Source organism: Bombina bombina, chromosome 8, assembly GCF_027579735.1.
Source record: "Bombina bombina isolate aBomBom1 chromosome 8, aBomBom1.pri, whole genome shotgun sequence".
In the NCBI taxonomy this organism is placed as follows: Eukaryota; Metazoa; Chordata; class Amphibia; order Anura; family Bombinatoridae; genus Bombina; species Bombina bombina.
In genome coordinates, this window is record NC_069506.1 from 230437860 (window position 1) to 230451673 (window position 13814).

Sequence of the window (13814 nt, forward strand, 5' to 3'; positions counted from 1 at the left end):
TCAGGGGTATCTAGCGTTCATTACATAAAGTGAACTGAAGTTGGAAATGCTTTAGCAAGTCATAAGCATTAGATTTTGTGTGGACAAACACCAATATATTTTGCTAATGCAATTTAATGATACATCAGTATTGCTTAACAAAACACAAAACATGATTGCCCCTAAGCCCACACTTGCTGATTTAAAGGGACAGTAACGTTTTTTTAGTTTATTTTTTAAAGGGCCACTGTAAGTAAATATTTTCTATGCCTGTTACTAACTACCCCAAATACGCTTTTTATCAATAGCATTTCATTAACATATCTCTACCGTATATCAGAAATCTTGTCTGCAAATTTAATTGTTTTCCAAACCCACTCCGTGGGTATCCTTTGCTCTGTACCAATCCGTTTACAATACCTAGGTTTCAAAATGGCGCTTTAAACATATAGTTATTTGTTTAAGTATTTTCAACATGCAGTGCTGAAAATAGTGGGCAGGATAACGTGACATCATCGGCGAATAAAAGATATAACTTTTAGAACGTTATGAAACTTCGTTTTGGAGAAAATATAGGTCAGTAGGTTTTAATTAAGGTTTATTAACTTTAATATGTTAGTTGTTTAGCATAAAAATTATAACAGAAATTAATCCTTTAATTGTGTGCTGTTTTATCAGCTTAGCTTTGTTCTTTTGATTTTCGTATTTAAATTGTAAACCAAAGTAGACACACAGGAGCTCAGGAATATGCACATGTTGTTAGCACTCAATGGCAGCAGTGTTTGCAACAATATATAACAATTTTAAAAACATTGTTGCAAGCACTGCAGAGGCACATGCACACTCCTGAGTCTGCCTAGCTTTACTCTTCAACTAAAGATACCAACAGAACAAATTAAGAGAAACTATTCTGTTTTAAGAGCCTGAAGCCTGAAGCTGTATAAATACTACACTTGAGAGGGGGTTGAGGAATAGTGAGGGGTGACAGACAGGCCTAGTGTTACGTTCTTCTGCACAGAAAGGTTCTCTACACATGTGACAGCAAACACACAGTAAACAGGCAGCAGCTTGCCCAAGGGATATAAAGGTAACCAGGGGCAGGGTTCTCATCTGGTGGGGGTATGTATTTTTAATTGAAGGATCATATATGATATAGATATTTGGCTGCAGGGTCTCCTCTGATATACGTATGTGGCTGACAGAGGAGCTGCAGGGCTAGGAGCATGATCTGATAAGGTTATGTGGCTGACTGAGGGGCTGCAGGGGTCTAATCCATATGCAATTCATAAAACAATGTTGTAAATTATCTATTTTTGCCCCAGAACCAATAAGGGCTAGTAGAAAGCCAGATTAAAAAATGTAGGGCCAGATTTCTGTCTTCACATAGTAAATTGGACAAACCGGCTAAGTCTGTTAAATATTTCTTACATCCTTATGGTTGTGATGGTGCTAAAACATTTGTTTTTCTTCTTATACAGGTAGTGAAAGTTCTGAGAAACTCTGCGGATTCCTGGGAAGGTCAACGTTCTGTTCCCTGCAGCATTTCACAAGACTGCTACTGCATTCCTCCATCATACTGACTGTAGCTGCAGCAACGTCACTGTCCATCTGTCTTATCTGTAAGAAGATCTATATTCTGTTCTATAAAAATAACTCAACCTGTTTGCCCAATCCTATTTTCACTGCATGTCCTGCACACAGTTTATGACAAGCTGAGCGCCTCCAGCCGTCCAAAGCAAAACACAATTTTTTTCAATGAGGTGATGTTTCCACCTGTTAGCCAATAGTGTGCTAGTCATCCAGCATAATGCCGAAGGACAAGCCTGACTATTGGCTAAGAGGTGGAAATGTCACCTCATTGAAAAAATTGCGTTTTGCTGTGGGCGGCCAGAGGCGCTCAGCTCGGCATAAACTGCAGGCAAATAAAGGAACTTCCAGCATGAAGTTTAAAACGCTAGGGTTTACGATCATTTTAAAGGGACTGTATACACTCATTTTCATATAACTGCATGCAATAGACACTACTATAACAAAGAATATGCACAGATACTGATATAAAAATCCAGTATAAATCCTTTTAAAAAACTTACTTAGAAGCTCCCAGTTTAGCACAGTTGATAAAGTTAGGCTGGGACACCCACTGAAAGGACCTGAGAAAGCAAGAATAGCAGACCCCCCCCCCCCTCCCCTGCATATAAAAAGACCCATTACACAACTAGGAGTCTGTAGACATTAGTATACATATAAAACTTTGGGGCCTGAAAATCAGCTAAATGTTTTTTTTAAAATAAGCAAAACTATAAATTTTTACAAAAACACCCCCAGATGGGCTATATAAATGGATCATCTACAAAACATTTATGCAAAGAAATATAGCGTACAATGTCCCAATAAGATGAGCCTATGTTTGAAATTAATTAAGGCTCACTTATCACCTATCATTTCTAGCCTATCACTACTATGGGCATTCCTGTCATTAACTTATACAGATCTGTTAATTTGCCTGATGCATATATCTAAACTGCAAAGGAGAAATGCTAGTAACGCAGATAAAAAATAATAATTACAACTACAACACTTTTGAAACTTTCCCAAAAAGTTTTTTTGTTAGTTTTGTAATGTTTTCGTGATGACTGTACCCTTGACAGTGGAGGTTGTTTTAGTTGATTGGAAGTTAACAGTTGCAAAACAGAAGCAGCTGCTTTGATTTCAGTGGAGCTGATCTCGCTACTCATTGCTTTGATGTTGGGCCAGGTACAAATATTTAAGAATTCCACAATTTGTGGGCAGAAAAGTTGTGGCAAGTTTTTGTCAGCAAGATATTAGCCTCACAAATAAAGTTTTATTGAATCTAGGCCGGGGTCTAAAAGCAGGCATAAGTAGTAGAAAATGATTACTGCCCTATTAGTACCACTATTTATCCTTGATATGGATCTTTGTGGTGGCTTTAGTCAGCACCACAATTTGTAGAGCCACCACTGCTCTGCACCCCATTCTGTTTCTTATTGTATATAACACTGCATTATGTGTACCTTCTAGTGTTTTCTAGAGACCATATTCAGCCTTAATTTACACATGCACAGCAATGCTGTATTATTTATATGTCCTGCACCATATTCATGCCTTTTCCTCATCTTTCTCATCTCACTTTTTATTTCTTTCAGTGCAGTATTTCTATCATCCTGTGGCCCAGCGTGCCTGTCCTGATTATTTGGAGATATGTGCCCCTTTAACAAACTGCTCCTTCTCCGATGGTATCAATATCTGCTCTCCGGACAGACAAACAAGCAACCGGACCCAGAACAGTGGTGAGAAAGAGTTGACAGCCTAATTTAGGGACTTAAAGGGGCAGTATACACCCATTTCTCCAACATAGGTGTGTCCGGTCCACGGCGTCATCCTTACTTGTGGGATATTCTCTTCCCCAACAGGAAATGGCAAAGAGCCCAGCAAAGCTGGTCATATGATCCCTCCTAGGCTCCGCCTACCCCAGTCATTCTCTTTGCCGTTGCACAGGCAACATCTCCACGGAGATGGCTAAGAGTTTTTTGGTGTTTAAATGTAGTTTTTATTCTTCAATCAAGAGTTTGTTATTTTAAAATAGTGCTGGTATGTACTATTTACTCTGAAACAGAAAAGAGATGAAGATTTCTGTTTGTAAGAGGAAAATGATTTTAGCAACCGTTACTAAAATCGATTGCTGTTTCTACACAGGACTGTTGAGATGAAGTAACTTCAGTTGGGGGAAGCAGTTGGCAGACTTTTCTGCCTGAGGTATGATGGCCACATTTCTAACACGACTTGGTAATGCTGGAAGGCTGTCATTTTCCCTATGGGGATCGGTAAGCCATTTTCTTAGATTAAGTATAAGAATAAGGGCTTTATAAGGGCTTAAAAAACTGGTAGACATTTTTCTGGGTTAAAACGATTACTTGCTAAGCATATTTGACAGATTATAGCGCTTTATAGTTATTATAATCTTGGGGATTGTTGTTAAAAAACGGCAGGCACTGTATGGACACCTTTTTCAGATGGGGGCCTTCTCTAGTCATAGGCAGAGCCTCATTTTCGCGCCACTAATGCGCAGTTGTTTTTGGAAGGCAAGGCATGCAGATGCATGTGTGAGGAGCTAAGATCCACTGAAAAAGCTTATAGAAGGCGTCATTTGGTATCGTATTCCCCTCTGGGCTTGGTTGGGTCTCAGCAAAGCAGATACCTGGGACTGTATAGGGGTTAAATGTAAAAACGGCTCCGGTTCCGTTATTTTAAGGGTTAAAGCTTTCAAATTTGGTGTGCAATACTTTTAAGGCTTTAAGACACTGTGGTGAAATTTTGGTGAATTTTGAACAATTCCTTCATACTTTTTCACATATTCAGTAATAAAGTGTGTTCTGTTTAAAATTTAAAGTGACAGTAACGGTTTTATTTTAAAACGTTTTTTGTGCTTTGTTGACAAGTTTAAGCCTGTTTAACATGTCTGAACCATCAGATAAACGATGTTCTATATGTATGAAAGCCAATGTGTCTCCCCATTTAAATATATGTGATAATTGTGACATGGTGTCCAAACAAAGTAGGGACAATGATGCCACAGATAATAATAGTGCCCAAGATGATTCTTCAGATGAGGGGAGTAAGCATGGTACTGCATCACCCCCTTCTGTGTCTACACCAGTTTTGCCCACACAAGAGGCCCCTAGTACATCTAGTGCGCCAATACTTATTACTATGCAACAATTAACGGCTGTTATGGATAATTCTATTGCAAATATTTTATCTAAAATGCCTACTTATCAAAGAAAGCGCGATTGCTCTGTTTTAAACACTGAAGAGCAAGAGGACGCTGATGATAACGCTTCTGACATACCCTCACACCAATCTGAAGGGGCCAGGAGGGAGGTTTTGTCTGAGGGAGAAATTTCAGATTCAGGAAAAATTTCTCAACAAGCTGAACCTGATGTTGTAACATTTAAATTTAAATTAGAACATCTCCGTGCACTGCTTAAGGAGGTATTATCTACTCTGGATGATTGTGACAATTTGGTAATTCCAGAGAAATTATGTAAGATGGACAAGTTCCTAGAGGTTCCGGTGCCCCCCGATGTTTTTCCTATACCCAAGCGGGTGGCGGACATAGTAAACAAGGAATGGGAAAGGCCCGGCATACCTTTTGTGCCTCCCCCGATATTTAAGAAATTATTTCCTATAGTCGACCCCAGAAAGGACTTATGGCAGACAGTCCCTAAGGTCGAGGGGGCGGTCTCTACTCTAAACAAACGCACTACTATTCCCATAGAAGATAGTTGTGCTTTTAAAGATCCTATGGATAAAAAATTAGAGGGTTTGCTTAAAAAAATGTTTGTTCAGCAAGGTTACCTTCTTCAACCAATTTCATGCATTGTTCCTGTCACTACGGCAGCGTGTTTCTGGTTCGAAGAACTAGAAAAGTCGCTCAATAAAGAATCTTCGTATGAGGAGGTTATGGACAGAGTTCATGCACTTAAATTGGCTAACTCTTTTATTCTAGATGCCGCTTTGCAATTAGCGAGATTAGCGGCGAAAAATTCAGGGTTTGCTATCGTGGCGCGCAGAGCGCTCTGGCTAAAGTCTTGGTCAGCGGATGTGTCTTCCAAGACAAAATTGCTTAACATCCCTTTCAAGGGCAAAACACTGTTTGGTCCTGATTTGAAAGAGATTATTTCAGACATCACCGGAGGAAAGGGCCACGCCCTTCCTCAGGATAGGTCTTTTAAGGCTAGAAATAAGCCTAATTTTCGTCCCTTTCGCAGAAACGGACCAGCCTCTACTTCTACATCCTCTAAGCAAGAGGGTAATACTTCTCAACCCAAACCAGCCTGGAGACCGATGCAAGGCTGGAACAAGGGTAAGCAGGCCAAGAAGCCTGCCACTGCTACCAAAACAGCATGAAGGGATGGCCCCCGATCCGGGACCGGATCTGGTGGGGGGCAGACTTTCTCTCTTTGCTCAGGCCTGGGCAAGAGATGTTCAGGATCCTTGGGCACTAGAAATAGTTTCTCAAGGTTATCTCCTGGAATTCAAGGAACTACCCCCAAGGGGAAGGTTCCACAGGTCTCAATTATCTTCAAACCAAATAAAAAGACAGGCATTCTTACATTGTGTAGAAGACCTGTTAAGGATGGGAGTAATTCATCCAGTTCCAATAAGAGAACAAGGGATGGGGTTTTACTCCAACCTGTTCATAGTTCCCAAAAAAGAGGGAACATTCAGACCAATTCTGGATCTCAAGATCCTAAACAAATTTCTCAGGGTTCCATCGTTCAAAATGGAAACCATTCGAACGATCCTTCCTACCATCCAGGAAGGTCAATTTATGACCACGGTGGATTTAAAGGATGCGTACCTCCATATTCCTATCCACAAGGAACATCATCAGTTCCTAAGGTTCGCTTTTCTGGACAAGCATTACCAGTTTGTGGCACTTCCATTCGGATTAGCCACTGCTCCGAGAATTTTCACAAAGGTACTAGGGTCCCTTCTAGCGGTTCTAAGACCAAGGGGCATTGCAGTAGTACCGTACTTGGACGACATCCTGATTCAAGCGTCGTCTCTGTCAAAAGCAAAGGCTCATAAGGACATCGTCCTAGCCTTTCTCAGATCTCACGGATGGAAAGTAAACATAGAAAAAAGTTCTCTTTCCCCGTCAACAAGAGTTCCCTTCTTGGGAACAATAATAGACTCCTTAGAAATGAGAATTTTTCTGACAGAGGTCAGAAAATCAAAACTTCTAAGCTCTTGTCAAGTTCTTCATTCTGTTCTTCGTCCTTCCATAGCGCAGTGCATGGAAGTAATAGGATTGATGGTTGCAGCAATGGACATAGTTCCTTTTGCACGAATTCATCTAAGACCATTACAACTGTGCATGCTCAGACAGTGGAATGGGGATTATACAGACTTGTCTCCGACGATTCAAGTAGATCAAAGGACCAGAGATTCACTCCGTTGGTGGCTAATCCTGGACAACCTGTCACAGGGAATGAGCTTCTGCAGACCAGAGTGGGTCATTGTCACGACCGACGCCAGTCTGGTGGGCTGGGGCGCGGTCTGGGAACCCCTGAAAGCTCAGGATCTATGGTCTCGGGAAGAATCTCTTCTCCCGATAAACATTCTGGAACTGAGAGCGATATTCAATGCTCTCAAAGCTTGGCCTCATCTAGCAAAGGCCAAATTCATAAGGTTTCAATCAGACAACATGACGACAGTTGCATATATCAACCATCAGGGGGGAACAAGGAGTTCCCTGGCGATGGAGGAAGTGACCAAGATAATTCAATGGGCGGAGGATCACTCCTGCCACTTGTCTGCAATCCACATCCCAGGAGTGGAAAATTGGGAAGCGGATTTTCTGAGTCGTCAGACATTCCATCCGGGGGAGTGGGAACTCCACCCGGAAATCTTTGCCCAAATAACTCAATTATGGGGCATTCCAGACATGGATCTGATGGCGTCTCGTCAGAACTTCAAGGTTCCTTGTTACGGGTCCAGATCCAGGGATCCCAAGGCGACTCTAGTGGATGCACTAGTAGCACCTTGGACCTTCGACCTAGCTTATGTTTTCCCACCGTTTCCTCTCATTCCCAGGCTGGTAGCCAGGATCAACCAGGAGAGGGCTTCGGTGATCTTGATAGCTCCTGCGTGGCCACGCAGGACTTGGTATGCAGACCTGATGAATATGTCATCGGCTCCACCATGGAAGCTACCTTTGAGACAGGACCTTCTTGTTCAAGGTCCATTCGAACATCCGAATCTGGTTTCTCTCCAACTGACTGCTTGGAGATTGAACGCTTGATTTTATCAAAGCGTGGGTTTTCAGATTCTGTAATTGATACTCTGATTCAGGCTAGAAAGCCTGTGACTAGAAAAATTTACCATAAGATATGGAAAAAATATATCTGTTGGTGTGAATCTAAAGGATTCCCGTGGAACAAGATAAAAATTCCTAGGATTTTATCCTTTCTACAAGAGGGTTTGGAGAAGGGATTATCTGCAAGTTCTCTGAAGGGACAGATTTCTGCGTTATCTGTTTTACTTCACAAAAGGCTGGCAGCTGTGCCAGACGTTCAAGCGTTTGTTCAGGCTCTGGTTAGAATCAAGCCTGTTTACAGACCTTTGACTCCTCCCTGGAGTCTTAATCTAGCTCTTTCAGTTCTTCAAGGGGTTCCGTTTGAACCCTTACATTCCGTAGATATTAAGTTATTATCTTGGAAAGTTTTGTTTTTGGTTGCAATTTCTTCTGCCAGAAGAGTTTCTGAGTTATCTGCGCTGCAGTGTTCTCCGCCCTATCTGGTGTTCCATGCAGATAAGGTGGTTTTACGTACTAAGCCTGGTTTTCTTCCGAAAGTTGTTTCCAACAAGAATATTAACCAGGAGATAGTTGTACCTTCTTTGTGCCCGAATCCAGTTTCAAAGAAGGAACGTTTGTTACACAATTTGGACGTAGTCCGTGCTCTAAAATTCTATTTAGAGGCCACTAAAGATTTCAGACAAACTTCTTCTTTGTTTGTTGTCTATTCTGGTAAAAGGAGAGGTCAAAAAGCAACTTCTACCTCTCTTTCCTTTTGGCTTAAAAGCATTATCCGTTTGGCTTATGAGACTGCCGGACGGCAGCCTCCTGAAAGAATCACAGCTCACTCCACTAGGGCTGTGGCTTCCACATGGGCCTTCAAGAACGAGGCTTCTGTTGACCAGATTTGTAAGGCAGCGACTTGGTCTTCACTGCACACTTTTGCCAAATTTTACAAATTTGATACTTTTGCTTCTTCAGAGGCTATTTTTGGGAGAAAGGTTTTGCAAGCCGTGGTGCCTTCCATTTAGGTGACCTGATTTGCTCCCTCCCTTCATCCGTGTCCTACAGCTTTGGTATTGGTTCCCACAAGTAAGGATGACGCCGTGGACCGGACACACCTATGTTGGAGAAAACAGAATTTATGCTTACCTGATAAATTACTTTCTCCAACGGTGTGTCCGGTCCACGGCCCGCCCTGGTTTTTTTAATCAGGTCTGATGAATTATTTTCTCTAACTACAGTCACCACGGTATCATATGGTTTCTCCTATGCATATTTCCTCCTGTACGTCGGTCGAATGACTGGGGTAGGCGGAGCCTAGGAGGGATCATATGACCAGCTTTGCTGGGCTCTTTGCCATTTCCTGTTGGGGAAGAGAATATCCCACAAGTAAGGATGACGCCGTGGACCGGACACACCGTTGGAGAAAGTAATTTATCAGGTAAGCATAAATTCTGTTTTTCATTTAACTGCATGTAATAGACACTACTATAAAGGATAATATGCACTGCACAGATACTGGTATAAAAATCCAGTATAAAACCTTTTAATAACTTACTTAGAAGCTCACCAATTTAGAACTGTTGATGAGATTATCCTGGGACACCCACTGAAAATGACTGAGAGCAGAATCCCTCACCCTTCCCCTGCATATGAAAAGACCCATTATACAAACAGAAGCAGTCGGAAGTCTGTTTATATCAGTATACATCTAAAACTTTGGGGCTTGGTTAGGAGTCTGAAAATCAGCACAATGTTATTTAAAACTAAGCAAAACTATACATTTTAACAAAAACAGACCCAGATGGGCTATATAAATGGAACATCTAGAAAACATTTATGCAAATAAAAATCTAGTGTATAATGTCTCTTTACGGAAGTGGATTCTAGGACTGAATCAGATTACGGTCTATGGGGCCTATCTATCAAGCTCCGAATGGAGCTTGACGGTCCGTATTTCTGGCGACCCTGCAGGCTCGCCAGAAACAGCAGTTATGAAGCAGCGGTCTAAAGTTTAATTTTGACTTTCCTATTCCTTTAAATGCTGTGTACATGTTCTTTTTCAACAAAAGATGCCAAGAAAACTAAGTAAATTTGAAAATAGAAGTGAATTTAAAGGGACATAAAACTCAAAACATTTTATTTCATGTTTCAGATAAAGCATGCCATTTTAAACAACTTCCTAATTTTCTTTTATTAAAATATTTTCTTTATTCTGGTGGTATCTTATTGTTGAAAAGCAGGAACGTAATCTCAGGAGCACGCACGTGTCTGGAGCAGTGTTCCCTCTAAAGGCAGTTTTGTGAGCACCGCAGCAGTGAAACGGTTAATAAAGGACCCACACCTTGCAGCCTGCATTGTGTAGTGTTTGCTAAATGATCTAATTAACTGTTTCGCTGCTGGGCCACTTACAAAACTGGCCTTAGGGGGAACACTGGTAGCCATGTAGTGCTCCAGACCCCCACCTAGGTATCTCTTCAAAAAAGACCACAACGGGAACAAAGCTAATTTGAGAATAAAAGTAAATTGGAAACTTTTTCGAAACCGCAGGCTCTTTCTAAATCACAAAAGGAAATGTTTGGGTTTCAAATCCCTTTAAAAGTGCCTTTAAATGACATGCTATACCTTTAATTTACAAGTTGATCATATGAAATAGGAATACTCGCCCTATTATATATGCATTTTAAGTATTGTAACGTAATGTACAACGCCTGTGGATTTGCTTTAGGTACTATACTATTATCTGTAGACATTTTTACCAGTTTATATTAGGGTCACTATTTGCATTTTATGCCAATGTTATCTCAGATCTTTTAAGTGAGCATGATAAACACTGTTTTTGTATTCATTAACCCATATTTACTTTATACCGGGGTCAACAGATTTTAAAGTGCCATAAAACATGTTGAGATCTGTGCATTTCCTAAAAGGGCTAATTAAGTAAAATAGTTTGCATAAAAAACTGTTTAAAAATTGCTGGCAAGTATTTTAAAATAATTTTCAAAAGTAAGCAAAATTAGTTACATAGCCATGCTGTCTGGCGTAGTCTGGTCCACCCCCTTTATCAGTGTTTAGCATCAGAAACACAAGCAGTGTATTTCAAGCTCACAGTAGCTTATTTGCTTCTAGGTAAGCTCCAGCAGATAATGAGTGTTAACGTCTTGCATTCTACCAAATCAAAGGTGGATATAGATGCCGCCATAGAAGGAAATGTGTGGGTGGTGTTAGAGCAGTACCATTCGGAAACTTAAAAGAAAGGGTTAATGGTGAGGCTCTGCAGTATTCATTTGCAGGTAAAGTAATTAAAGTACTTTTTTTTTTTTAAGTATTTTTATTGATTTTATGCATGAGTTATACATAATTTTGAAATGTACACGGTTATCAATAATCAACAAAACAATAAAACGAAAAAATAAAAGTTGACAATAATTTTGTGTTAGATACATCAAATACAGGTTTAAGAAAACTGTAAGAATGAACACCATTACATCTTAATAGGTCAAAGGAATACAAACAAAAGTACAACCACTGGTTCTGTGAGTTATTAAAGAATTCATGAAAGGGATAAGTGTGAAGGGTTAAGGGGGCTCCGGAATTTTTGGGTTATGTAGGATTCCCATAAGATTTTAATTTCTATATACACGTCTTTGCGTTTAGTTTTCATGTAATGGTACTCTTCTAGACTCAAGACCGTATTACATTGGTCCAGCCACTGCGCCAGGGTGGGGGTTGTGGGTGTCTTCCAGTTTCTCACTATCAATGTTTTTGCGTTGTTAATTAAGATATGTAGTAATTTAGTTTGACAGGTGGTGAGCTTTTTAGGGGTGAGGTTAAATAACCAATGATTATAGGGCCTAAAATATTTACAGTTTCTTTAATTACTATTGCCCAGAAAGGGGTAATATCCAGGCACTGCCACCAGATATGTGACATTGTTCCCACCTGGGTATGACACCTCCAGCATTTATCGCTGACTTTGTTAAATAATTTATGACATCTAGCTGGGGTGAGGTACCATCTGTGCATTCATTTAATATTCGTCTCTAGCATTCTGCTAGAGATAGAGGTTTTAGTATTGTTAGCAAACATTTGTTTCATTTCTGAAGGAGTGATAGCTAAGCCAAGCTCGTATTCCCATCTATCTATATAATAAAGAGTATGGCCGAGTGATTGGGTTTGCAAAATGGTATACATGTGTGATAAAGCGTGAGTGATTGGGACATGTTTACTGCATAAGGATTCAAACGGGGTGAGTGATCTCATCATATTTCTCCTATCTGGGTGGTTAGCTACGTATGAGTCACACTGGCGCAGCTTAAACCAATCTTGGAGGAAGGGAAGCCCATTTTCTTTTAGTTCTTCAACCGTGAACCATCTTTGTTAGTTTCCCAGGTGGTTTACCATTAGGGATCTGTTTGATTTTTGGGTTAGGTATCCTATCTGGCCCAGCCCAGGGATGAATTCATAATTATCAGTAAGGGGGGTCAGCGGGGAAGGTCTACTGGAGAGGAGGGGGTAGGCCTTTAGTAGTTTTTCCCAGACACTATAAGTTTCTGATATGATTGAGTTATAGTTTGGGGAGAGTAGTTTGGTGATTTTCGGCCCCCAATATAGGGTGCCAAGGTGTGTAGTACAAGCTATGTCATGTTCTAGGTGGACCCAGGGTTTTTGATCATAATTTGAGAACCAATCCGGAATTCTCTGCAGGAAGATCGACTGTCTGTATTTGGTCAGGTTGGGAACCCCCAGTCCCCCTTGTGTATATGGCAAATTCTTGCAGGCTTTTTGTTCCATATATAGTAAAAAATTGTTTCTGTAGAGTATTAAGGAAGGATGGGGGCAGAGGGATTGGGGGGGTCTGTAATAGATATAGAATTTTTGGCAGCATGTTCATTTTAAAAGCATTTATTCGCCCAAGCCACGATATATTGCGAGAACGCCAGGAGGACATGTAATTAAAGTACATAATATTATATTTTGTCTCTATCCCAACTTCTTTTATGTCCCTTTAATATAATGGTTTTGCCTTCTCTCAGCTCCAGTCTGTGTGTAGGATTCAGTACCACAAATGGTTAAGCATTATGCTGAAATTCAGCGTTCTACTCAGGTTTTATTTTGTATGGGTATAGTGTTAAAGAATATAAAGCCTAAAATTTTTCGAGCATATAACTGTAAAAAAGTTTCCAATTTACTTCTATTTTCAAATTTGCTTTGATCCCATGGTATTCTTTAGTAGGTGTCTGGAGCACTCCATGGCAGGAAATAGTGCTGCCCTCTAGTGAACTTGCAAATGAATAACATTCTTGCAAAACTGTTGCCATATAGTGCTCCAGACACGTGCATGCTCCTGAGCTTACGGCCCTGCTTTTCAACAAAAGATACCAAGAGAAGAGAGAAAATTAGATGAGAAGCAAAGCACTTTAAAAATCATATAAAATGTAGAGAGCAAAAATATAAACAAAAAGATTGCATTTATTAACATGGCCGGTTGAGCTCACACCTGCATCTATAAATAGGGTATGGATCTTGCACTAATGTCCAAACCAGACTTCCTTCCATAAGGCTTTTACTTTTCCTTATTGCCTAATTGATTCTCTGCTAATATTTATATATAGTCATATGACTTAATGGTCTTTGTAATCATCTTTTGCTTTTTTTAGAAATTAAAGCAATCATTTTAGTGGTCATGTAAATTAGAAATAACAAAGAGGGCGCCACATAGCGTGATATTGTAGATTCAATGCCAAAATAGGTGAATAATGTAAAGGCTTACCAGAGGTAATGGCACCGTATGATAACCGGTGCTGACAGGCAGGCTAACACTTTCAGTGGCTAGCACACTGGGTGGTCTCCGGCAAGCTGTTCACAGGTGATGTTCAGCGTTTCTTTTGATTGGCGTCTGTGCGGCTGAAACCTGAGACGCTGCGGTAGAGCAGATACTTTGATGCCTTATCCAGGAAGGCTCAAAGGGAGAACCAAGGCAAAAAACAAATGGACAACTTCCGTATAA

General features: G+C 40.5%; 1 protein-coding gene across 1 annotated transcript in view; it reads left to right on the forward strand.

Moving 5' to 3' along the window:
* Nucleotides 1-13814, forward strand: part of LOC128639063 (transmembrane protease serine 3-like) — a 62103-nt gene that overhangs the window by 8625 nt on the left and 39664 nt on the right. The window contains exons 4-5 of the mRNA XM_053691208.1: nt 1458-1598; nt 3144-3287. Of these exons, the coding sequence (XP_053547183.1) occupies nt 1458-1598; nt 3144-3287 (285 nt within the window). The remainder of the gene's footprint in view (nt 1-1457; nt 1599-3143; nt 3288-13814) is intronic.